Here is a 26,292-nt window from a genome sequence, read left to right as displayed (position 1 = left end):
TATTTTTTTTTTATGATCAGTCTAGTTTTCCCCTGAAGTTTTTCTTCAATTTTTTCAACTCCCGTTTTAATGAGACTTCAGTGTGTGTAGAGTATGTACATGTATAAAGTATGCACTTTGCTCCTGTAAAATTTGGATAAATACTAGCCGACTAGTTTATGTGAAAGATCTAATGTGTGTTTTTTGATGGGGATTTATGATATTGCCGTTTCACTCTTCTTTTATTCACTGCTTCAAGTATAAAATACCATGCAAAGAACAAATGTAACTCCATATCCCAAACTCACAAGATTGCATCAATGAGCAAATTATCAGCAATAGCTTTCTATTCCTACCTCTTGAAAGCTGTCTTTCCTCCTAACCAATTTAATATTGTGAAACTGGGTATATGAGTCTTTTTACTGTAAATATAATACACCTGTTATCCAGCTCCAAAAAATAAAGTGTATGGTTTAGAATTGTATGTAGGCACAAATGCCGTGTTTTTGTTCTTACAGTTGCAAAGACTGTTCATTGTTTTATCTTTTTGTCCTCTAACAGTTATTTGATATTCTTGGTTTTAACTTTGCAGCTTAGTCTTTTCTTTTTTTTTCCATGATTGTAGGCAGTTGCAAGAGCAACAAAGGCAGAAAGAGCTGGAACGAGAAAGGCTGGATCGTGAACGAATGGAACGGGAGAGACTGGAGAGAGAAAGGCTAGAAAGGGAGAGACTTGAAAGAGAGCGCCTAGAACAGGAACAACTGGAGCGAGAACGGCAAGAAAGGGAACGGCAAGAGCGCCTAGAAAGGGAGAGACAGGAAAAGGAGAGGCAGGATCGAGAAAGACTTGAACGACTTGAACGGGAAAGGCAAGAAAGAGAACGGCAAGAGCAGTTGGAAAGGGAACAATTGGAATGGGAAAGAGAGAGAAGAATTTCAAATGCTGGTAAGAATTTCAAAACCGAGTGTGTTCAAGTACCATACTCTGTGTTTGGGTGATGGTGTGGGAGGCGACAAACAAGGGCAGGGAGTATAGCTGTGCAAGAGCAGTCAGTATATAACTTGTTTGGTGGAATTTCTTTCTTTCTTATGGCAAGAAGTCCAAGATTACTTTCCTGTCATAATTTTCCACTAACCCTGAAATAAAACATGTAAAAATACGTTTGCTCCATTGCTTTACTTCCTGATTGCATGAAGAACTTGAATCATATTGGGCACCTCCAGCATTGGTTAATGTATGATGAGTTAAAATTTCTAAATATTTTGTTGCTGTATGCTCTATTAAATGTATTCTCATCAGATAATTTGACAAAACTAGTTTGAATATGTTTACATAGAGGGTATGTATCTAAGGTGAAGTCATAGTGTGAGAAATGCCTTTCAGTATGAACTTTTGCTTCACTTATGATCATAGTAAACTACAGTGAAAAGTATTATATGAATTTGTAGATAAGATAATACACTGCCTTTAGAAGTGTGTCCAGTGATAATTAGAAGCTCTTTCCCTTAGATAATGTAATGGAACGTTAATCAAGCACTTTGTCCTTTAGTAACAAACTCAATTTAAATAAGAAGTCATCTTGTGGTAAAAGTCAGAGTATGCTGTGTAACAAACTAGTCACTGTAGAAAAGGATTTTATTTGTAGATTCATTCCAACTACTGTGAAGTTTGTGATGGAGCTTACTCTAGGGAAGAGAGATAATATTTACATGCTGCCTGCGTTAACAATTCTTCTAATAAAATCTGTACCAAATGTTAAGATCACTACACTTGCTTGCAATTTGCAACAAAACAAGAAGATAAAAGCTGATAAGACTGATTAATCAACCCTGTATCTAACCATCTCACAGATGGGATTTGAGAAAACTTATCCTAGAACATATTTGTAAATTCAAATGTTGGCACAAAAATGGTTGGTAAAATTAAGCAGCTGTTGATAATGTATAAAACTTTCCTAACAGTATTTTCACTTGTGCCTAATCCTCTGGTACTAACTGTAGTCTACATTTATACATTTTGTTTGAATGCTGGTTTTGTTGCTTCATTAGCTCCCTTTTTCTCTTTCTCCTTTTTTTATCCTGCCTTTGCTGCTGCTTTCCATCTTCTGTCCAGCTCCATCTTTCGACAACTCCCCGTATAGCACTCCACTTCCTGAATACTCCAGTTGCCAGCCTCCTTCAGCACCTCCTCCATCATATGCAAAAGCAGTCTCAGCACCAATGTCAGAGTCCACATCGGAGTATGCTGTAGTGACTTCTGCACCACCGACTTCCACTCCCCCTACACCGCCTCTAAGGCACTCTGCATCACGTTTTGCTACATCTTTAGGCTCAGCTTTCCACCCTGTTCTTCCCCATTATGCTACGGTTCCTCGTCCACTCAACAAAAGTTCTCGGCCCCCTTCTCCTGTGAATGCCCCAGCGACGTTGCCTCCAAATACAAAGCCTGTTGCTTGGTCTGCGCCCAGTTTCGCTCCCCTTCCCCCATCACCTCCGGTAATGATAAGCAGTCCACCAGGCAAAGCTACTGGTCCAAGACCCGTCCTCCCAGTGTCAGCTTCTAATCCAGTGACCCAAATGCCTACATCTCCCACAGCTCCTAATGGGCTTTCTGAAAATGTGACTTATCCAGCTCCTTCGCCTACCTCAGGTCCAACTCCACCTCCGCCACCTCCTCCCCCCCCACTGCCTTCCTTTCCACCTCTGTCACTCTCTGGACCTCAAGCTTCTCCTTCTCCAAACTCCCCTAATGCCTCGACTCCCTCATCCAAGCCTAGTGTTCTCCCTTCTCCCTCTGCAGCTACCCCTGCCTCTGTTGAGAACTCTCTAAACTCTGTGCTGGGAGACTCCTCTGCTTCTGAGCCAGTCTTGCAGGCAGCCTCTCAGCCGATTGAACCTACGACCCAGCAGGGTAAGGCTTTCTGTTATTGCTACTAATTCACTAATCAGTAATGCAGTCAAAAACAATTTGTATCAAAGCCCTTAACTGCTCCGAAGAATTAACAAAACGCTTCAAAAGTTGCAGTGATCTTAATACCACAACGAAATACCATCTGGAAACTGGTAAGGGAGAAGAGCCAGAGTTCTGTGGTCTGTCATAGATAAAATTCTGGTTTCTTAAGCTCTCATCTGTTGAGAACAGCTTGTCAAATACTGGCTTGGTAAATCTTGCACTGTTTGTTTATTGGGACCATTGTATTAATAGGCAGCATCGTTAGTTTCCTAATGGCAGGTGAAGCAGGAGTACGTGTATGTGGCTTTAGACATATGACCTTAAGTGAGGAATAATTTGAACCACTTTGATACTCACAATGTAGCTTAAAATTTAGAAGGTGGCGCATAACAATTACAGTGTTTCTTTCTGGACAGTGTTCATATTGAGGTGTGTGCTGTATGCGCACGCACCTAAGGTGATTGATTGGTCTTTCTGTGGTGTTCTACCAGAATAGATTAAAAAGTTTCAGTATAAAAAAAAGACAAAGTTTAAGCAGATGACAGACTTAATGGGCACTCTACCAATGTGATATAAACGTGTTTTAAATGGATGTAAATGTCGTTGTTAACCTGAATCCTGTTTTATAGTGACTTAATAGATTTAGGTCTTCCATACATAAGACTGCAGTAGCTTAGCTAAGGGTTTGGGTAGAGGGGATCCAGGGGGATAAGCAGAATGTAGCTTCATCACACAAGCCATGCAGAGTAGATCCTATTTATAGATGTGTTGCATTAAATTGTGAGCTACTCTGTGGTTGAGTAGAAATAGGGTGAGTGGTCTTGTGTTTTTTTTTTTTTTTTTTATGGAATAAAAGCATGCATTTGGATGGTGAGTAATCACTAGAGAGTTTAAAATGCTTCTGAACTTACCCAAGGGTTAGCATGATAGGAAACCAGGGAGGCTCTCGAATGAAATTCCTGCCTTTAGAGATGGCTTAAGGTGGTTGCTGACTTCCACTAGCTTATGTCAGTTCTGTAGTCAAGCAAGGGAATAGAGTTGATACGTGGGGCTGTTCTCTTAATCGTAATTCCTGAAATTGTTCCCATAATATAAACACTTTGGCAGCTGCATTAAACATCAGGATATTATTTCTTTAAAACAAATTTTGTACTGCATATCTGTACTGTAAAAGGTTAAAGGAATCATAAATAAATGGAAGAGCTTGTCCTCGTCAGGTTGAAATGTCAGTCTTCTAACTCACTAATTACTGTCTGTGTTTAATAATTAAAGTTGATTCCTGGGATGTTTTTTAGAGGAAAGACTTTTATTCAGGCTTAGAAGTCGGTGTTGGAACTAAAACACTTCCAGGTTGCAGATGCTTCGGTGGTGTGTTAAATGCTCATCGATACAATGAGTACTTCTTACTTAGCACCATTTTGATAAGTAATTTTTTTTCTTCTGCAGTTTGATACTTGTACATTACTCTAAAAGCATTGCTTGCTTCCCTTCTGAAGGTTCTTGGCTGCAGCACAAAACCTAACTGGAGGGTTATTGTATTTAAATGGCTCTGAAATTCTGATCTCTTACAGCGTACTATATAATACTTCCAGTGCATTTAATAAGGATGTTCTCCCCTGCTGAAACTTGGAGTGTTCTCTTGCATACAAAAAGGATACTTACCAGTATTAACTTCTCATACACAGAGAAAATGAACCTGTGTTTCGAGAAAATAAGACCTTTCCTTTCAAAATCCTTAATATAGTCTCTTTTTCTCTTTGATACTAGGTGTTGTCCAAGGACCACCTGCACCTCCTCCCCCACCCCCGTTGCCCCCTGGCCCAGCTCAGTCTTCGGCAGCAGCCCCACCTCCTCCAGGCCCACCACCACCACCTCCACTTCCACCTTCAGGGCCTCCGCCACCACCGCCACCACCTCCTCTTCCTAGCCAAGTACCTGCTGTTCCCCTCCCGCCTCCTGCTCCCCCCCTTCCTGCCTCTGGATTTTCCGTCGGATTTATGTCTGAAGAAAATCGCCCTCTAACTGGACTAGCAGCTGCACTTGCTGGAGCCAAACTTAGGAAGGTGTCACGGGTAAATGCAACTGTTATGTTTTTTTTGTTGTTGTTTTTTTTTTTTTTTTCTGATTTCTATTTCTAAATTCTGTGTTCCTGAACTGGCTGTAGTCTTTGTTTCAGATTAATAGCCCTGTAAAATACATCTTGGACAGGTGTAATTCGTTATTTAAAAAGTTATAGGTGGTGCTGCAGTCTTTATACAGCTGTTTCTTTCTACTATGTGAACTTTGCTTATTTCATTGTCCGCTATAGTTGTTTGCATGTACACTGTTACTTTTGTGTATTGCAAAGGGTGAAGACTCCTCCAGTTCGAGTGGAGGAGGAGGCTCTGCTCCATCTAAAACAGACGGTGGCCGTGGAAATGGGCCACTTCCCCTGGGAGGCAGTGGCTTGATGGAAGAAATGAGTGCCCTGCTGGCCAGGAGGTAAGTAGCTGTTGCTGTGCTGTAGCTGCTCTTAGAGGTAAGATTCTTGGTGTCTGTTTTCAGCTGGCTAAGGATCAAACAAACATATGCTTGCTCATGTGGTTGCTCTGTGAAGTTGATAACGTTTTGTGAATAGCCGTTTTTACTCGAGTATAATGAAGTACTTTTCTTTTCTGTAAGTCTTTGTGCAGTGGTAGGGAATATAAACTTCAAAAGGGTAAGGAAACCCAAAATCACTTGGAAAAGAGGGCTTTGGCCCTGAAAGCATTCTGAAAGTACTTTAACACTAATATTTAGTTATCTAAATAACAAGCTTTATGTATCCTTAATTACAGTGAAGAGCAGTCTTTCATCTTAAAGCCATAATGATCTTGGTAACTTTTGTCTCTGCTTATAGGAGAAGAATTGCTGAAAAGGGATCAACAGAACAAGACCAGAAAGAAGACAAGACCGTGAGTTGAGAAATCTTATCTATGTCAAGTTACTCAATACTTGAAAAAGATTCTAATGATGTCATGGAAATTATTTATACTTTACCATACTTATATACATATCTTCTGTTTTGAGAAGGTTTTACTGTTTGTTCACTTTCTGCATAAAATCGAACAGAGCTATTAAATCTCTGTTTAAAAAAAATAGAATTAAATATTTGAATGGTTGAGATTCATGTACTAAGTTCACAAGAGTCAAAGGTGTGTTTTTTCTCTCTGCCCCTCACCCCTGCCTTTATTCTTCCTTCCTTTCTCTTCCCTGTTAATCAGGAAGAAACAGAGTCTTCAACTTCTAAGGCTTCTTCAACAAGCACACCTGGTAAGTAGCATAGGTTTGTGAACTCTGACTCTAATGCTAAAATATAATGATGAATCTCAATAAGCTTGTTAAATTTTGGAGTCTGTCTCTTAGCCCTTGATTACAACCTGACATTTTACTGTAGAATGGTTCTGGTTCTGAGATGTTTCAGAAGGCAGCAGATAAAAACATCTATTGAAGCGCTATACCAAATGCAGTATCCTCTGGTGTCGAACCTGTGGGGCTGATGCATGGAAACAGCAGGCAGTGAATGTGAAAGCAAGCTGTCTTTGTCATTACAGGACATGAGCTGGTGCGGTAGATTGTTTCCCTCAAGTCAGACATAGAAAACTGTCGGTCAGATGTAAACAGTTACCACTTAGCTCAGGAAGGATTCGCTTGTGTCTCTCCTAAATCAATAGGAGTGCACAGTGCAGAAATTCTTTAAGCATTAATTCCTCTGCTGATGTATGACTGTGGTGGAGTTAGGAGCTGTGCAGTATGCACTTCTGCTGCAGTCAGTAAGGAAAGCTTTTGTATCACCAGTTCTGTAGTTGGTCAGCATGTATTATCAGCATGCATGTGTATTCATACTGTAAATACTTGTATTACAAAATCTGGCTGACACTTGAGACTGTTTTTTTCTTGTACTTGAGTAGTATCTTCCTGCATGTTGGCTTCCTAGGCCCCCTCTTATACCCTGTGCATAGCAGGGACAATGTGCAGTTTGTCATCCCAAGAGATGCTGCTTCCCCTCCGGAAGCAGAGGGGAAAAAGGAAAATGGCTGGGTACTGAACACACCAATGTTCAGTATGTTTTAGCTTTCTCTGACTGCTTTCCCATATGTGTTTCTTCACTAAATGATTCAGCCACTTGAAGTTTTGCAGGCCTTACTGTTGAAAGACATTGCTGTAGGGTGATCAAGTTCTGGGTAAACACTAGCTGTGGGATAAAAAGAGACAGGGAGCTAGGTGTGTCTTAATGGAAATAATGGAAAAGCTGTTACCATTGAGATACATCAGGTCATTTAAAGAAATTGGATTGCAAGGCAATAAATCTTATCATTTTCCACCCTTTTTTTCTTCAGAGTTTGCTTTGTTCTGTTAACATGGAGATGATGTGAGCGTTGGGTAAATGTCTGCTTTTTGGGATGCTTCTCTTATTAATATAGGACAAAAAGAGGGAAATCAAGAACAGTGGAAGGAAGTAAAGTAGTTTCTTCGGTGGCTGTGATGAGACGCTTCTTAAAACTTAAATGTCAAATGCACCTGGAGATGAGTCTTTCCTTAGAAGAGAGATTCCACTTCATTTCTTGATGATGTAAAATGTTTTGATAACGCTGTGCATCATCATTGGAGCATGTCTTTAAAATGTTTAAGAGGAATATTTGGCATATTAAGTAGAGGCCAGGTCAAAAATTCAACAAATTATTGCAATAATGTACTAGGGTGCAAGTATAATAAGCAGGTGGTTTTCAAATGTGCTATTTTAGGGGCCTAGAAAAAACTTAGGCTATGAAGAGATAGGTGGTGTTACTAGACAAGGATGAAATGCAGAAACTTTTGGTGAGATTCTCAGGAGTAAGGATCCTAAATATGTAGGGAGAAATACATCTACCTTTTAGAACAACAGATATGTTGTTACTATCCTAAATTCGAATTTGAGGACTTGGCTATCTGTCTGTCCCCATTCCTTCACATCAAAGTATTTGTCATGCTACAGAAATACTCTGTTCTTGGGAGAGGAGCCTTTGGAGAAAGGACTGAACTATGCAGCTGGGGATTGGTGAGGGGATGAGAACATCATGGTGGCAAGTGTGGTGGTAAAAGTTATCTTTCCAGAGGAACCAATTCTCTGAAGTGATGATATTCCAAGAATGGAAAAACCTAGCTACATGTAGAGTAATATGTGGAAGGAAGGAAAAGTATTTTCCTTGCTTGTTTGACTTGAAAAGGACGGGTGGAAACATCAGGGCTGTTAAGCGAGGAGTTGAGTTATTACAATTATTATTAAAATACTGAATCTGATGTATAATAATACCAAAATGAAGATGAATCCTTTCTTAGCCCTGTATGACACAGTCTGAGTAGTGTTCTTTTTTGAATTCAATGTTTTTGAATGAGAAATGATGATTTGTGAACTGTGGTGTTTCTTAGAGGCCCTATGTAGCATTGCTTTCTATAGATAGACATATACATAGATATATATTGCTTTCTATAGAGGGACATCTGGTAGTTGTATCTGAATTATGCTGAGCAATCTGAGTAGTGGATCTGTCGTGTTCTTCTAGTGTTGTTTTGAGCAGGCTGCTAAAATATTAAACAATTAGTCTTTGTTCAGTTACGGGATATCAGTGCTTAGTCTAGTTGTGTAATTATATATAATTGCCATTAATATGATTGAAATTGTTATGCAGGGACTCGCTAGCATTTACGTCTTACTTTGATGTTAAGTTTACCTTTGCTATGTGCTGTGAACTACCAGTGTTCCAGATTCTTTGTCAGGAGGAATATGAGGTTGAAAGGGGAGACATTTCTTCTGTCTTAAGCTTGGGTCTCCTTGAGTTTATTTTTTATTTCAGCTCTGTTAAGAAGCTATGTTCTTTCTCTCCTCTTGTGCTTACAGGGAGAGCAATGGCACAATTGTGTAGACCTGCTAGTCCTTCTCTGCAGATTGTGTATTCCTTTTAGAGAAAGAAACACAGTTACATAAAGCTAAATAAAATGTAACTTAAAACATCTTAGGTAATGTAAAAAAAGCAAGCTCAAAAATACAGAATAGAAAACAGACATGTGAAACTTGAATAATTTTGCTGTTTCAGCTATATAGTGATTGTAGTGGTTGAACAAGCTGCAGCCATGGCAAAAAATTTCTCAGATAATTTTGCAAATACAGCTAAAATAATTCCAAGGCTGGACAAATCCTGAAGCCTCATATAGCAAATTAATAAAGCTTGAGACCTATTACTAGCATCGGCAATGTGTAATTAACTGGGTCACAGACGACTGTGCTAGTAGACTTCTGCAGTTCAGATATTCTTCTAACTTTGCTGAATGCTGGAGAGCTTCCTGATTAGTATGAGATTCAGAAGAACATTTATGCCTTTCAGCTTGCCCAGTGTAGCAGAATTGAACAGTACCAAATAATGGGAACAAACCAGCAATTAAAAACAAAACCAACCCTCAACCAAACCAGAAATAAAGACTTAAAAGATCACTGATACATTTAAAAACTGAAATAACAATAGCAAGCAAGTAATAACAGCTCACAGTATAAAAATAATGTTTTCATTTGTGCAGATTGTAAGGAATGAAAACCTGACCAATACAGAATGAAACCTTTGTGGTGATAGTTATGTCATGAGGAAGGGCTAGGTAAGACCACTAAAGGAAATGGTCTCATTCACCATACAATAACACACAATAGTCCTTAGCTGAAATGTTCACTTGTTTTTTGTTTTATTTCTGTCTTCTGTTGACAAAAATTGCTGTAATAATCTCAAGATAGTGAGTGGGTCAAAGTTGCTTGGAGAGGAGTATAAACAGAACTAAAAAGAGGCACTGTAATTGAAAATGAAGCATGAAATTATATAAAGATAGGTGGTGTGGTTTTTTTGTTTGTTTTTGTTTTTACATCTTGAATACAAATTACCGTGTCTATGGACTAGGCCCAGAAGTTTTCTTCTGCAACATATAATAAAGTGCTTGACCTGCAGTGTATAAGCTGTCTAGGCAATAGCAAAGTTACCCAGTAAAAATTTGTCCTGTATCATGCTGTGGTAAGTAAACTACTACTTTTCTGGACCCACGTGCAAAATGTACCTTTAGTTTTGAGTTTGTTGTTTTGAAAGAGGTAAATATGCATTGCAACTTTACAAGCATCCCAAAAAGGGCCACAACTTTGGTGGAAAATAAATATCTTGTTGTAAGGTATTCTAGTTGTGTGAAGTTTTTTCATTCCTGCTGTTGCTTCATTGAAATTAACACAATTATTTTTATGTAATTTGTTAACAGGCTAGGAAAACTCCTTTAGTTTAAAAACATACTCCCCCAGTATCTGAAGCTGACTGTTTAGTTATGGTTCCAGAATTCCATGTTTCACAACTAAAGCGATAAAATACGTAAAGCAAGGTAGACCTTTTCCCACTTGGTTTAAGATATGCACTAGATGACCCTGCTTGGCAGGGAGGTTGGACCCAGGTGATCTCCAGAGGTCCCTTCTAACCTCAGCGGTTACGTGATTCTGTGAAGAATCAAATGGCATTTGCAATGTCTAGATTTAAAGTGAAGCTCAAAGATGCTATTACAACACGAATGGTTGCATGGCTAAAAATAATTTGAATATAACAGGAGGTAGCTTAATATTAAAGAACTAATGCAATGTAGCTTAAAAAAGGAAAATGACTGACTTAAGTTGCTAGGTATTTAAGCTTCTTCACATAATTATACAACAAATGGAAGACAATAGTTTTTATTTTCTCTGTGTTTCACAGAACTAACAAGAAAGCCTTGGGAAAGAACAAACACAGTGAATGGAAGCAAGTCACCTGTTATATCCAGGTACTCCATTTTGTACCAGTAGCTATCTTTTTCTATAAGTTTGCTGTTGTTGTTCATGCTGCTAAAGATATTTGACTAAAATATCAAAAATAATACAAAGCAAAATTTTGGGGTTTAAAAGTCCTGCTATGAAACTACTTTTGGCAATTTTAATTAAGAATAAAGTGTTGCTTTTGAAGAATAGTGAAAAGTGAAATTTTCAAGGTAAAAGTAAAGCAAAAAGATTACTTAATAGTTGTTGGTATATAACTTCAATAATTGTAGTATATATTTGCTTACAGAAAGGGTTAATTCTTTCTATTTCCTTACATTTTTAAGTCTGAAATTTTCCTGCAGGGGAGACCAGGTTCAGTGCTATCATTCATATATTCAGTCATAAATCTACTGAACAGTTTTCTTCTTTCTATTTCTGTGCTAATTATAGAATGTATATCTTGATATTTAAACATCTTGGTGAAATTTGATTCAGTGACAGTTTTCAGTAGTTGCTTCATAACAATCCAAAGAAACATCCTAATGAATCGAGTATTATGCATCCTTCACTGCACTGACTGGTCATTGGTAACTTGTCAACTGGAATTCTAGTTGGTACTGGGCATTATGGTAGGCATTTCAGTAATACAATGAAGTAGGCTTGTGGTTCATTTTAGTTTTCCTGTGTGTTCTGGATACAGAGGTTAAAAGGTACTGACCTGTGATAATCTGAAAAAATTACTTGAATTTCTCAAAAGACAACGGAAAAATGTGTTATACTTGAGAATATTCTGTTTGAAATTACTTCAATTCTCATTAAGATTCTGGCACGTTGGAAACAGCTATACAAGATTTGTTGATTTGTGAAGAAAATAATTCTCTAAGTGGCATTACTTGTTGTTGAGGTTGCCATTGAGGTCTCATCAGTTCTAAAATTGTGTACTAAACACTATCAGACTATCAGTATCCATGTCTTCCAGAAATTACTAAATCCAGTAACTTAAAATCTCTCCAGCCTTGATTCTGATTGCTTGTATTGTGGGTCTCTTTTCATTTGTTCATTTGTTTTTGTTTTGTTTGGTTTTGCTTTGTCAAAAAAAAAAAAAGGTAACATTGGTGGTGATGTCCTCCCTGTTCTACTGCCAGTGTAACAAAATACTGCTTCACAAACTTTGCCTTGATTTCTTCTTCCTACACCTACCTGATAGATCTTACATGCTTTAACAGAGGTCTCTAGCTTTCAAGCAGATTAAGGTATAAATACATGATATTGAGGGGGAACTCAATAATCACAGAAATAATTTTGTAAGGAATCCTGAAGAGATTTAGAGCATTTTATATTTCATTATTTGAGGTATTTGCTGACCTGACCATTTGGGCATAGATTCTCCTATTCTCAGCATACTTAAAAATGTAGAAAGAATTACAAATGTTTTGAGACTTCTCTTGAGATGTATTAAGGAAATCTCTCCATCGGGCTTTTTCCTTTATCATGTTGAAGATGTTGATAGACTGATAATTCAGACTAATTAGAGTCTTGGTGAGTGTATGCTCTATAAGCACTTAAATAAGGAATTCTTTGTTTAATCAAATATCAATATTCAATTCCAGTGTTGTCATAACCTCCTGGAAGGTTCCATAGCATATATTGTAAAAACTGCAGATAAAGTTTTCCAAGAAAGAAAAGGTGTTAATAGAAGGCTCTCTTAAATATCCTTGCATTTTTTCTAAATTCTCTGAAGTTGACAACTCTATCTCTGTGAGCAGATTGTTAAGGTTCTTTGAGTGAGTTAGTCAAAGGGTGCTGCTACTTGAAACACTAATACCATGTTTGCCAGCAAGTGGGGATATCTTTCACCTATTAAGCCTAGAAAACCTGCTCCTGACCTATACAGAGTGAACGTGGTCATTTATGAGGATTAAATAAAGCGTGCTTACAAAAATGGCAAGTAAGCAATATTTTCTCTTGAGAGCTTCCAAGTAATTAGACAAAGGATTTGTTATTCAGAATGAATGTTATAAATCAATACTATCCTATTAAAAATAAACCCTTTTTTTCTAGTGCAGGTTTTTAAGTATTGAACTACATCTTTTTCATATTTCCTAATATGTTCAAAATAGAACTCCTGGAACACAATCAGTGAGGCTCCATTGTATTTAAGGTTTTAAAACTGAACATAATTAAGGTCTTTTATAGCTTGTTAAGGTAGTGTTTCTCCCCTACTCATAGACGGGAATCTCCATGGAAAAACCTGCTTGTTTCTGAAAACAGGCTCTATGATTCATTAAACAGGTATTATCCTGTTAGGATTTGAGACTTTTTAATGATTAAAATCTTTCTTACTTTCTTACATTTTTTTAATTATTTATTTTACCAATCCAAGGGTGGACTTTTTCTACATAGGTTGGTAATCACCACATGCATGATCAGGTTCCTCTTTGTATTTCGTTTGTCCAGTTAAGCCCATTTTTGGAACGTTTTTGGATGGTTCTGAAGGCAAATTGAAGTGGTTTAAGAACCAGTTTTGAATTAGAAATAAATACTAGATTTCTGTTAGTCACCACCTGTGAAGGTCCAAATTCTTGTCGGGTATGCCATGATCGAACATTCTGTAACATTCTGAGGAATTTTTCAGAAATGTAAGCTTAGATATACAGGAATAGCAGGTAATTTTCCAAGTGAATTTTCATGTCTTGCTGCCACAGATTATGTAAAGATAAATAGATTTTGCCTGACATAAGCATATGAAAAAATAAAGGAATCATTAAACATAAATTAATGTTTCAATTGGGAGAGTATTCACAAATTTTAAAATAACTATTTTAAACTGTAGTTCCTGTAGTGGTACAAAAATTTTGCAAAAAATATTGACATTTAAAGCCTTTGGGTTTTAAGAGCTTTCTGCAGCTAACTTCGTAGAGCTTTGGATTTTTTTTTTTTTGAACACTTTGAATTATTGAATCAAATTCCACCTTCATTTTTCATCAATTACTCACTGTGGTGAATACTTAATCTTTTGTATAAGAAGTTCCCCTTTGAGATACTTATCTTGGGTGGCGTATTCTGCATGTTGGCATGAATAAAATCTTTATCTTGCATGTTTGTTTTAAGGTGCTTTAGGGATTACAAAGGTTGCCTCACTGTCCTGCTAGGCAATGCTATGAAAAACCACACGGGAGTGCTCTGTAGCCATTTTAGGACTAATGGTTGGGATGTTTCATTTGCTAATTTTCAGTAGCTAATGTCTGTCTTAATGGCAACTGCATTCACCATGAATCTTTTCTCTGAGCAAACTGGAGAAGGAAAAGGATAATCTGGGTAGAGAGGAAGCTAGATTTGACTGAGATAATTAACTTATCTAGTTTACAAGTTGAGGTCTTTCATACTTGGATGAATGAAGAATTTCTTGCAGGACTTCTTAAAAAAATAAAAAATAAAAATGAATATATTCCTACAACTGAGAGGTCAAGTTTTTAAGAAGGCTATACTGTTATACATCTAGACAGGTATTTCACTATAGGAATATATGAAATAAGATTGGCAGAGCTACCTTTTTATTGTAAAGATTTTGAGCAAAGCAAGCAGCAGTCTGTTTGTGGAGATACGTTCTTTAAAGTACAAGTAATTTTATTAAAATACTCAAATATGTTCTTGTTTGAATTCTTTTAATAAAACATTCAGTAGATCCCTGCTATCTCTTGTCAGGAATAGCTTTGGGGAGGAAACTGATTCTTTTTTTTTATTTCAGTCTAGTTGGGTAAATGCTATAATGCCCTAGTATATGGGAACAAAGAGACAGTTAATGATCAGAAACAATATAAGGAGAGTCTGAAAAACTCACACTGTTCTGCTTGGAGTCAGTCTGTGTTTGCGCTTTCAGGTATAAACTGCAAAAGTAGCATTCTAAACGTCAGGTATGTGAAGCAGCAGCACTTGCCAAAGTTCCCGTCTTGATTTTTATTTTGACCAAGGAATTATTTCCTAAGGAACTTAGCACTGTCAGTATCTAAAGATTTTTGTAAAAGATCCCAAACTGTGGTTTATCTTCATAGCATTAGCACACACTGGTGATCTTCTTACGGCTACAAGGTGAATTCTGTTTTCCAGGTGCTTCTACGATAAAGTTATTTAATATTTCTTATTCTATCTTAATCCATGGATTGTGTATTTCATTTCAGTGTGTTTCAAGTCCAGTAATGTTAGCAGTGTCTCTTTTGGAACTTGTTTAATTGTATTCTGATCCCATGTGAAGAATAGAGCTGGTGGCGTAACAATGTTCCTGCACCTACTTTGACGCAAAGTCCATCAGCGAAGGGACAGTTAAACACTGCTTTTGCTGACTGTGTTTTGCATGAGTAATTATTGGCAGTTTTTTTCCTACATGGATGCAACAGGACTTCACATAAACAACTTGTCAGTGCACAGAATTAGTCACAAAGCTTTAAAAACAAGTATTAAGAGTTTTCTACCACTTGCACCAGAGTTCTTGCCTTCAAAAAAAAAAAAAAAAAAAAAGAAAGAAAAAAGAGGATGTATAAATTTAAAATGCTGTCACCAGGTTACTTGGTAGCTATGAGTTTGTATTAGAATGATGCCAGTGTGATAAATGTTACTGTATATAGGTTGCGTGGAAAAAACTCTTGTCACGTGCTGTGTCTTTGTTTTTCACACTGAGAACCAATAAGAGGTGAAAGTATGGAGAGTACAAGCCTGAGGAAGTTTCTGTAGTATCAAAATGACAATTAAGTGTGCATCTCCTTTTCTGTTCAGAGTTGCACTTGGAGTGTTTTTCTTCTGTTAGCAAATAAGAAAATAGCCTGTCAAATTTTAAGTCATCAAGACCATCAGGAATGAGGCTCATTCTGCTATTATTGAAAAAATAGAGCGTAATCAAACTATTTCTTCATGGATAAACTACTATCTTTTAAGGGAAGATGAGTGAGACCTGAAAGTACTGATTTTGTTTAAAAAATAAGTATATTATAGGGGTTCTTTTTTTTTTTTGAGTGAGAGCACAGCTTGTTTGTGCTAGATAAATAATTTTCCATTTATCTGGGCATTTTTAAAGCAATGGATACATTGCTTTGTGTCCCTCATGTACTGAAATAAGATCCTGTGCATGGGAAAGAAAGTAAGAAGCATAACTGTACCTTTCCTGCTGGTTTATTTTTTTCCTGTGTCTGGTCACCTTCCAGCTTAACAAAAAAAAGGTTGTACCTTCAAGTAACAAATCTTGAAAAATGCAGTGTTTAATTAATTCCTCCTATGTAAGAATTTGTAAGTGAGAAACTGAATGTAAGCCAGGCTTTTTGTTCAGTGATACCATGTATATGGGCAGTGAAATAGAACCCAGTTTATTATACCTTTACCCTACCCTTAAATTCTACATCTGATGATAATTCTAACAGTGGGGAAACATCTTGAAATTAACTGTCAGCAATTTTTTTACAAGCATTTTTTCTTTATCCTTTTATAGAGTCACAGAGATTGTTAGGATGTAAAAAGCAACTAAGAACAGCAGAACGTTCCTTCCTCTTTGTCTGATGCCAGCCAGCCATTCGTGTTTTAGAGAACCATTCTCTGTTTCTGCTGTTAGCATCTAGCTTCTGTCTCTGCTTATAGCTGTGCATATGGAAGGCCCTTTGGAAGTGTAGTTAAGTACGTGAATCTGAAAGTTGCACATTGTATAAACAGGGGATCAGAAAAAGGGAGATGACATGGTTGAGAATCCTCTTATTTTGGAACATGCTTTAAGAATGCAGGATAATCTCTGTAGGCAAGTTTCAATGTCTTAGGAGAGTAACCAAACATTAGAACCAACATGTCAGAACTTCCTCAAACATTATATGATAAAACTTGCTGCCATTACAGTGTCTTTGAGTATTTGTTTTCAGCAGCTTTACAATGCATGGAATAACATAGGAAGGGACCTCTGGAAGCTATCTATTCCTGATGCATTCTCAAAGCAGGAATTAGATAAGGTTATTCACCCTTGCCATGCTGAATTCTCAGTCTTCAAGGGTGATGCCACACACCACATGCTTTTAGGTTGCAGTATCAACATGCACTCATTAAGAGGGAGTGCTTCTTTCAGAGAGCCTTTTCTGAGATACGTAGTTTTAAAGGGGAAAATGAAAAGTATTTGACATTCAAAGGAGATCAGTTTTTCATTAACACCATAAAAACATCGGAAACCACTGACAATGAAATATGTCTGCAAGTTGAATTGTTCTTGTTTTGAACTAATAACTTATTCCTATGGTGATTAATATTTCCAGTGCGTGGAAAATGTTCTTGGTTGTTGGTTTCCATTCTGTGTGGTATTTTGGGTCTAATTTTTTTTCTGTTTTTCTTTTCATATTTTTAATATTGTTTTGATAGATGAATATTAGCAAGGTTGATGGAGATGTATTATGTATGTTGTAATAATGAGTGACCAGTAACTTACTGATCTGTTTTTGTACTGCAGACCAAAATCTACACCAACGGGGCAACCCAGTGCCAATGGAGTACAGTCAGAAGGTCTAGATTATGACAGATTGAAGCAGGTACATATATCATGCTTTGTATAAAAAACTTGGGTATTAGGATCTGGAGCTCTCAAATACCAGTTTTGAACTGTTCTATTAACTAGTTCCAAACTTCAGTAATTATTTAATTATTAGTAGTTACTTTTTCCCAAACTTACTTCAGTATTCTTAGGAGCTATAACTGTATGATGCCTGCTTACACAGCCCCATTACTTTCTCCCAGATGCTTGTTCCTGCTTTTGCATTACACAGAATACACAAGATGGTGTTGATAATACAGATAGAACTGGTAAAATTAGTTTGCTTGGAAAACCTTTCTTTCCCCTCTCCCCCCTCCCAAAACAAAGACTGCTCTACCTACCAAAGTATAACTTTTTTTAAAAATCAGAGTTGAGCACTTGTGGTCATGAGCTTGGTGATGAAATAGCATCCAGTGGTATCGCATTTTCTGTCTGTCTATATACTGGCTATCCGTAGAAATGAGCCTTGTGTGAGGGAAGGCTCCTGTTAGATTAGCAAAACATGTTACAGGATGCTTTGGAAAACTTTTCTAACACTTACCTGTACATGACAATTATTTGCCAAGCATACCATAATCTGAGCAACAAAAACCTCAGCGACAGATCTGTCACTTGTGTCAAGGCAGGAGACATCACTTAACAGTATTTCTAATATTTAGACTAAGACCTCCCATGCTAGATGGAAGGCAGTTCCTCATACGAACCCTTGCAGGAGCAAGTGGATTTAATTTACCTTTGTTCCTCCAGCTACTAAGAAGTCTGCCTTTGAGGCCATATGATCATCTTTGCTGACTGTAGGTGATGTCTTTTCATGCAAGATTCTCTTTAGAGAGTGGCAGATATCTGGGATGTAGGGATGATGTTGATCTGAGAATGTTTCTATGAGGTGCTCCATGTTCTCCACCAAAGACAATAAGATAGTACTACTGTATATTTTTTCTCTGTAATGCTTCATAATGCCTCTGCTAATATTCGGGTTGTTCAGGGAATGTATGTTCTTTCTGGCTCAAAAAACAAAAACAAAAAACACCCCACCATTTCGGATGTTAACACAGATAGATTCCCTGTGGGTTATTTTGAGTCTTGTATGAGGAAATGCAGTTTTCTATTTTCTAGGAACTGTTCCAACCAGACGGTAAAAAAAAAAAAAAAAAAAAAAGGTCTGCACTCTGTGCAAATATGATTTTTTTTGCTGTTGTCCTGGAAAGAGACATCTTTCACTTCATAATCCTTGTTAGCTAAATAAAAGTCTGGGGTTGTAGTGTCTGTTCTGGAGATAAAACAGGTGCTCCTCAAATTTTATGGAGGATTTTCAGCACTCATGCTACAACTTGCAGATAGCAGTCTGGATGATTTTATGATGTTGTCAATGGTTCTTTTGAGTTGAAGTCTGTGTAGATACTATAATCTCATAAAGTTCAGATGTACCAAATTTCCAGCAGTCTGAGTCTAGATGGCTAGGTTGTTTAGGGTGGATTGTTTTGTTTTCGGACAAAATGGGCAGTTACAATGAAGTATATGACACATTGCAAGTGCTTTCTTGTGCTTCATAGCAGCTTGTTGGCATATCCATTCTCTAGCGGGAGGAATGCAACTCTTCCCACCTTCTCCAGGAGCTTAAATTGCATGAGGGTACCCCTTAAGCTTTGATGCTGTTACTTGAAGACAGGGTTCATGCATATATGGTGTGTGTATGTGTTTGAGGAACATCGAAAAAATGTCTAGTATTGCACATTAGTATTCTAATTGTGTTGAAAAGCTGAAAAAGAGCTGAATATTAAAATTGAAATCTTTTGGATGTGTTTACTGATGATTACTGTTTTGCCTGGGATGAGACTGTACTTTTCAGAAACAGACAGTACTTCCCACTCAGATTTCAAAAGCATTTTCTTAAAATAATTATCCCAAATCAGATATACAGAAGGCTGCAGAAGAAATTGGTAGCATTTAACTCAGTCATTTTGATTAGGTTAAATTCCAGTTTGTGACTGGGGCTAACTTGATAACTTGATCCCATATTTTTTTCCCTTTGAATGTTTTCTTGGCCTTTTTCTTTTTTAAATTAGATTTCTTTGCATTGCATATGAGCTTTCATCTATGATAAAGCTCCTTTATTTTAAAGGGATGATCCTATTATTATTTAGCAATTATATTAGTGCAATATTCTAACTTAAGTATTTCCCTTCTTTAATAAGTACTATTGAAATCAATTTATAAGGCATACTTTTTTAATATTATTCTTTAAATTTTATCTTCAGTAAGAATATTTTATGAATGCTTTAGATTTTGGGGATTAATTTCTTAAGATAAAGGGTGGAATATAAATTTCAGAACTGTTACAGGTCAATTGAAGGCTAGAATAATACTGCATTTCTCTCAGTAGAAAGCTAGATGTTCCAAAACTAATCTATTACTCTGACACCATAGGATATTTTAGATGAAATGAGAAAGGAGTTAACGAAATTAAAGGAGGAACTCATTGATGGTAAGTATCAATTTATTTTGTTATTGTTGAGTCTCAGAGCAAGTAATTTTTAAGCTGTACCAAAATGTAAGCTTGGTATGTTTTTATTCTGAGAATCAAATATTGGAAAATATAGACTTGTTGATAGGCACAAATGAAAGAATGCCAATGGACTATGGGGACAAGGGTTCACAGGTCGAGATGAGGACAGTCTAAAGGGAAAAAGAAAAACAGGCAAAGGCTGCATGGAAGCAAAAAAAAATACATATTCCCTGCTTCCCACTAGCAAACAATATTCGGCCACATCTTGGGAAGCAGGGCCTTGACAGACATTGTGGTTGTTAGGACAGGTTTTTATAACGAGAGTTCCCCTTCTTCTTCCCCTTCCTCAGCTTTTATTGCTGAGCGTGAATTGATATGGCTTGGAATATCTTTTGGTCAGTTTAGGTCAGCTGCCCTGGCAATGTGTTCTCCCCACCTCTTGCCCACCCACAGCCTTTTAGCTTTGAGGTGTTTTGGAGGCAGCCTTGATGCTGTGCCAGCACTGCTCAGCAACAGACAAACCATTGGTGGGATATACAGAGCACAGCACTGTATGGGCTGATGTGGGGAAAGTTAACTCCATCACAGCCAGACCCAGTACAATGCCAGACCTGCTCTTACTGGTATACTGTGTCGTATTTCCTCTCCTCTGTTTTGTTTTTTTTAAAGTGATTTGACACCAAGTGTCATTTTTTGAATATGTGCTCTGAGACATTTTTTATATCGTGGTTGTAAACGGGCTATTTTTATAATTAAAATAATCCAGGGCTGCTGGGATGCATATTTCAAAACTGATAATATTCACTATGGTTATGTTTCCAGCTTCCAGTCTTCTAATGTTTGTCTTTAACGTAAGATTCAAGTAAAAATAATTTTCACAGTTTTCATTTTTATTTTAACAGAAGATATTTTATTAAGTAGTCTTCCTTAGTTATGGGAAATTATTTAGGAATAATCATCTTTAAGATCGATGAATCAAGAAGTAAATAAAACTGTGTGAGTGTTAATGTTTTGTTTCATTTTTACTGCTTTGTGGATTGTACCAAAATGAAGTATGGTCATATTGAAACTGGTACCACAACTGGTAAAATAGTAAATGTCATTAACAGATGTGGTAGAAAGAGCTGACTGGTTTTGCACCACAATGCAGTGCTTTGCCCTATACTTAAATCAGTAACTGTTTCATAAAATACTTTTTCTTCATTAATATTTTGACTATGCTGTGTACCACAGCCTTTTGGATAATACGATGCAAACAGTGTATGGCCCAGAGGCTATTCCTAAACTGCAATAAATAAGCCCACACACATGCTCCTTGGTATCTCAGTGGTAGACTTGCTGGAGGTGTAGAACTGAAAAAATAAAAAATTAATGAAAACCTAATAGGAGTGAAAAGCATTCTGCCTAGCTGAGACTGACACTTGCCTTTAATCACACAAGAGGCATATTACATATAGACTATTCCTTTTCTGAGACGTTTTAGTAGGATGAACTTTCTTTAAGAGGTTAGTTGTGAATTCTGGCTTTCTTCCTTGACTTGAAATGTTTGATTTGTTAATTTCTCTCTCTTTCTTTCCAGCTATCAGGCAGGAACTGAGCAAGTCGAATACTGCATAGAAAGACTAGTACTAAGCCGATGTGACTCTTTAACTTGACATAAAACTGACTACGTTTTGTGAGCTGTTAGAAGAAAATGGAGACAGACACTTGGAAGGAGGGAGAAACAACATATTCTGAAAAGCTTCAGGCACATCACTCTGGTGATACGCTATTTTCCTCCTAGTTTGCAGCTTTTTTCTGACCTTTACAGCAAGGTGGAAAAGAGTCTTAAAGTTACTGTAATGATTGTGCAGAATTTCCTACGCCTATCAGACAAGATCACAGTGCTTTGAAGTATACTCATGACAAGATAAAATTGCACATGTTTCAGAATTTGTTGTTACACAAAACAAACAAACAGGGAAAAGCTTGGGAAGGCTTTTCAGAGAGGTTTTCTTTATTAATGAAGGATTTAGCAAGTTATACTGTTGTACTTCAAATGAATCTCAGGTTTGTCTTCCTATCATATCTGATATTTCCATGAATAATTTAAAAGATCAGATGTGTATAAGTTCAGTTCACAAAATAATGGAATGATTAGAAATATGTGCTTTTTAAGGGCAGTATTTGTAAGTGAATGACCTAGACAGGGATCACATGTTGAGTTTTTGGAATTTTATGATAGGAAGCCTCTCTAGTTAGCCTTCATGCAATTTTATAGGAAAAAAAAAAAAAAAGCAAATACAGTCCAGAGTTTAAAGATGTAGATGCCTTCCTACATTGTTACAATGCTTTACCAAATCTAAGACTTCTACATAATGCGAATCAGCAGTCAAATGTAAATCATTAGTATGTTGTAGATTTACAGTAGATTTTTGGGCTTTTTTTAGATTTATGCATGTGGACATTTTTGTAATGTAACACAACACAGCTTTTTAATTAAAAGAAAAATTGCATGTCACAGATATTAAGTAGCCTTTTTATTTTTAAGGCTTAATTTATGCCCAGAAAAATGTGGGATGAGGGAGGGGGAAGGCGACACATTTTTATTACTTTCTACACTTTTTCTTCATCTTACATGCATGTGTAATAATGAGGAAAATGTGACTTTTATCAGTAACCATGTTAATGGAACCAGGTACTTAATCCTTTTTTATATCTTTTTTTTTTTTAGTTTTATATTTGAAATTCAGTAATACTTCCGTAATGGTTCTGAAACTCCCATGTGAATCTAACTCACTTCTTGGCAAGAGAACAAACACTTAGACATCTGAATTGCTGAGGATGCACCTGTATAAGTGCATTGTTCTTTATCTTTTTACCATGACCTTCTGCTTCACGGTTTTCTGAGACTACTTTTTTGATTGCTTAATGAAACAAGACAAGAGTTAGTTGCATTAGAACAATGGAGCATGAGGTCACAGTAAATGTCCCCTTCTTCTAATTTATCTGCCACTTTCCTTGGGTGAGGGATGGGGAGGGGGGCACAACATAAAAACAAGTGTAAAAACAGCTGCTCCAATACCCAAACTCTGGAAAACGTAAGTGGTATGTCATTGGTTTCAGTCAATAAATCGGGAATTTTTTGGGGGAGAGATGACGCCCTTCTATTTCCCTAGATTTTCAGTTTTTGTTTGTAATTGTTTTAATGTGGTACAGTTCAGTGGCACATAAATTCTGTGAATGGGATCTGTAGTGCTTTTGGAAAAACAATACAGATCAAAATCTTCCCATTTCTTTTGCACTAACAATTTCTCTGAGCCGTACCAGTGCCATGTTTGCTTTGTGTTCTGTGCTGTTCCAAAAGAAAAGTTTACTTTCAACTTTTGGAGAGGTTACTGTACATGCAGCTCCATCCTTAGGACAAATGCTTTCAATAACATACTGTCTTAAGTGCTGAACACCAAAGTAAAGCAGCACTTAGTGCTTTCAAAAGGCTTAAAATGGAATTTTTTTCTCCAAACATTTCCTGTTTCTATACCTTCAAAGTCTGAGAGAAGATGAAAGTGGAAATATTGACCAACTGAATTAATGAATCATTAAAAAAAAAAAAAGATTTTCCTGCATGCGTTTATTGAAGGCATTAAAAAAAAAAAAAAAAATCCATAGTGAGCTTGTAAAGTACTGTTTTACTCAAAATAAGAGGAGGCATTTTCATCTTTGTTAATGTAACTTTATTTTACATGGACGTTTTCAGCATTAAGGAAGTTTTATCCTTGTCAGAAATCATGTTTGATTTGTTTATAGGAGAGTTCAGGAGTAGCATAGTGGAATAGTGTGAATGGGTATAAGTGGTCCAAAACTAAATGATGAACTACTAGATTTTGCAAGGAACTGGCTTATGCACTAAACGTTTTGTGCCTTGGTCTAAAATTAACATGATTTCTGTTTAAAAGAAAAAGGAACAGATGTCTTCTTTTGTGCTGCTTCTACATACATAATTTCTATAATCCCAAATTGCTGAATTGGTTCTTTCCAGAAAATCCGATTGAGTTAAAGATAACTGTAAACATCTCCTGTCATACTGACAGTTGCAACATTTTCAGAGATTTCAGTATTGAAAATGAACTACAGAAGCTAAGATTATTTTGCTTACTGGTAACTAAGTTCTTTGAAAACCATATTGTGGTGGTTCTGTGCTTTTGTACAATGGATGTCTTAAACTGAGGACAGTTTAGGGGATCCTTTCTAATTCCAGGAAAGCGTTGCTTTTCTCAACACTGTGATCTGATCTGTGATAAATCTGTACTATATACAAGTGGCTAACAAGTCAACCACAAACTGAATGTAAAAATCTTAGTGCTGGTGCTGAAATCTCTTCAGACAGTCATAATGATTTCCAGTTCATTGTTTTAAAAAGTTATCGAGCATCAAGTGTCAATCAAAAACTGAAGATGATCACTAATGAATGTTGAATTTTCATGCATTTAGGTTTACCTTCCTTTTAGTTTCTCAGTTCATTCTCTGCTATTTTTACCATATTGTGTCATTTTAAATTTCTTACATGCTAACGTTTTGTTTGAGCGAATGAAATAAAATTGCAATATATACATGTTGCCACCATTTCTTTATGGAACTTCATAGAATATCGTACATTTACTACTACAATTCTCAAACTTTAATGACTGTGATAATTCCTTAACCTGTGATTTCCCCACTCATTTGTTTTTCCTTTGGCAGATTTGATAAAGAACATTAAATACCTTACAAAGAATGTAACTGCACTGGCCATGTAACATTCATGAATGATACCTACTGTACATATATCAAATCCATTTTAAGTGTGTGATTTTATTTACATTCTAACAAGGCACACTTTGTTCTATGTGTCCACAGAGAACTCAGAAGGGAGGGACAGGGAGAAACTTGGGATAAAGTAGCTACAATGAGTCCAGCTTTCTCTTGTTGCTTTTATGTTAATTACTTATTTTCAATACTAGTAATAAAAACCTACCATGGAAGATCAGTATAGCTTTCTGTACACTAATAAGAGCAGTTTCAATTTGTCTTAAAGCAGAATATTTAAAGTAGCTATTTAAATGTTCTTGACTTAGGATACTAAAAGCTTTGTTGTTTTGCTGTTGCTGTTTTATTCAGAAAGCACCAGTTCTTATCCTCTTCTAATTTGCCTGGTACATCTCAATCAACATTGTTTTGAACTCCCATCTCTTGCTCTCTTGCCGTGTTTTTATGGACTTGATACTTCTCCACAGTTGTGAAAGATGCAGTCAGGCTGTGTTCACTGTGGCAGTTTCATGCTTCAGGGTACACCTGTTGCATGGCAGTATGTAAACTGCGGCAGCTCTTAACTAGGGGCTGTGAAAAACTGCAGGCTGAAACATCAGTGTTAGTCAACCAGGCTAGCAAGTTTGAGGCAAGCCACATTCCTCAACCAACACGGTAAGGATATGCACCAGCACCGTACTCACTTACTTCTGATGGTAGCCTAAATGGCCAGGTATCTGTCTACAGAAGCAGGCCCAAATCCAGAGGTGCTGTTCAAGTCGTACTTCACGCTACATGGGAAGATACCTTCCCTCTCTGCTGCCAGCGATCCTTGTGACTTGCTGCCTGGCTCTGGGAGAGCCTGGGTCTGTCTCCTGTTTTCTTGAAGCCTGTACGTAAGGAGAGAGGAGACAACTTCATGGTGATGCAAACGTGTGATACTATGGCATGTACATGTAATTCCTCATTTGGAAGTCTTTTAAGCCCTTAACGAAAAGAGTATCTTGTCAGCTGAATACAAGGGTATTTTTCTAGTGTTTCTGCCAGTGAGCTTGGTTCTCTTCAGCTTTTTCTTCAGTGAAATATCTAGGGTATCTTTTCTGTAAGGTTTTATGGTGTTAAATCTTGGTGGTTCTGTCTACGGCAGTTTGGAAGCTAGTTGTTCTGCAGGCTGGCTTTAATTTTCTTTACTTTTTTTTTTTTTTTTGTAGTCTACATACTGATTTTCGTTGCTTTATTTATTCAGCTCTTCAGCTTAGTCTTATGTCACCTTTGTTCACTGTGAGCTGAAGTCAAAATCCAATGCCAACACAATACTGGTAAAACATAAGTTCTGTGTTTTGTGTGTATATGGAACATGTTAAGTGGTTTTGGTTGCAGGAAGATGGAAGTTTGTTTTTTATATTAAAAAAAAACAAAACAAAACACTATAATACAACATTCTATATCCTTTACCTGTTTTATGCAGTCTTACCTGCCCCCAAACTGACTTTTTTAAAGTGATAATGGGTTAATCCAGCTTTGTCAAACATTGATACTAGTGCCAAGTTTGGCATCAACTGTAATTATTTTTTTTTCCAAGTAAAGTTATTGCTAGATAAGTCAGCTATAAGTGGGATAGCATCCCAGCTATAACTGGGATAGCATTTTGGCAACAAGTATAAAAATTTCTGATTTAAATTTCTGAACAGTATTACCAAGTCTGTCCATCAGTGTCAATGATGCCTATTGCATCTG

General features: G+C 36.8%; 1 protein-coding gene across 12 annotated transcripts in view; it reads left to right on the top strand.

The window, feature by feature from the left end:
• Nucleotides 1-24,380, top strand: part of ENAH (ENAH actin regulator) — a 110,999-nt gene extending 86,619 nt beyond the window's left edge. For 7 of the 12 annotated variants that reach the window (XM_068676101.1, XM_068676104.1, XM_068676105.1 and 4 more), the window contains 11 exons: nucleotides 605-924; nucleotides 2,092-2,889; nucleotides 4,699-5,003; nucleotides 5,279-5,412; nucleotides 5,810-5,864; nucleotides 6,174-6,222; nucleotides 10,695-10,761; nucleotides 12,965-13,027; nucleotides 17,205-17,283; nucleotides 19,713-19,770; nucleotides 21,371-24,380. In XM_068676101.1, the coding sequence (XP_068532202.1) occupies nucleotides 605-924; nucleotides 2,092-2,889; nucleotides 4,699-5,003; nucleotides 5,279-5,412; nucleotides 5,810-5,864; nucleotides 6,174-6,222; nucleotides 10,695-10,761; nucleotides 12,965-13,027; nucleotides 17,205-17,283; nucleotides 19,713-19,770; nucleotides 21,371-21,408 (1,966 nt within the window). In that variant the 3' untranslated portion in view covers nucleotides 21,409-24,380. The remainder of the gene's footprint in view (nucleotides 1-604; nucleotides 925-2,091; nucleotides 2,890-4,698; nucleotides 5,004-5,278; nucleotides 5,413-5,809; nucleotides 5,865-6,173; nucleotides 6,223-10,694; nucleotides 10,762-12,964; nucleotides 13,028-17,204; nucleotides 17,284-19,712; nucleotides 19,771-21,370) is intronic. The other 5 variants (XM_068676109.1, XM_068676102.1, XM_068676110.1 and 2 more) reach the window with 5 other exon arrangements.
• Nucleotides 24,381-26,292: the final 1,912 nt, after the last annotated feature.

This window comes from Anas acuta, chromosome 3 (genome assembly GCF_963932015.1).
Source record: "Anas acuta chromosome 3, bAnaAcu1.1, whole genome shotgun sequence".
In the NCBI taxonomy this organism is placed as follows: domain Eukaryota; kingdom Metazoa; phylum Chordata; class Aves; order Anseriformes; family Anatidae; genus Anas; species Anas acuta.
This window is presented reverse-complemented; position numbering and strand designations above follow the sequence as displayed.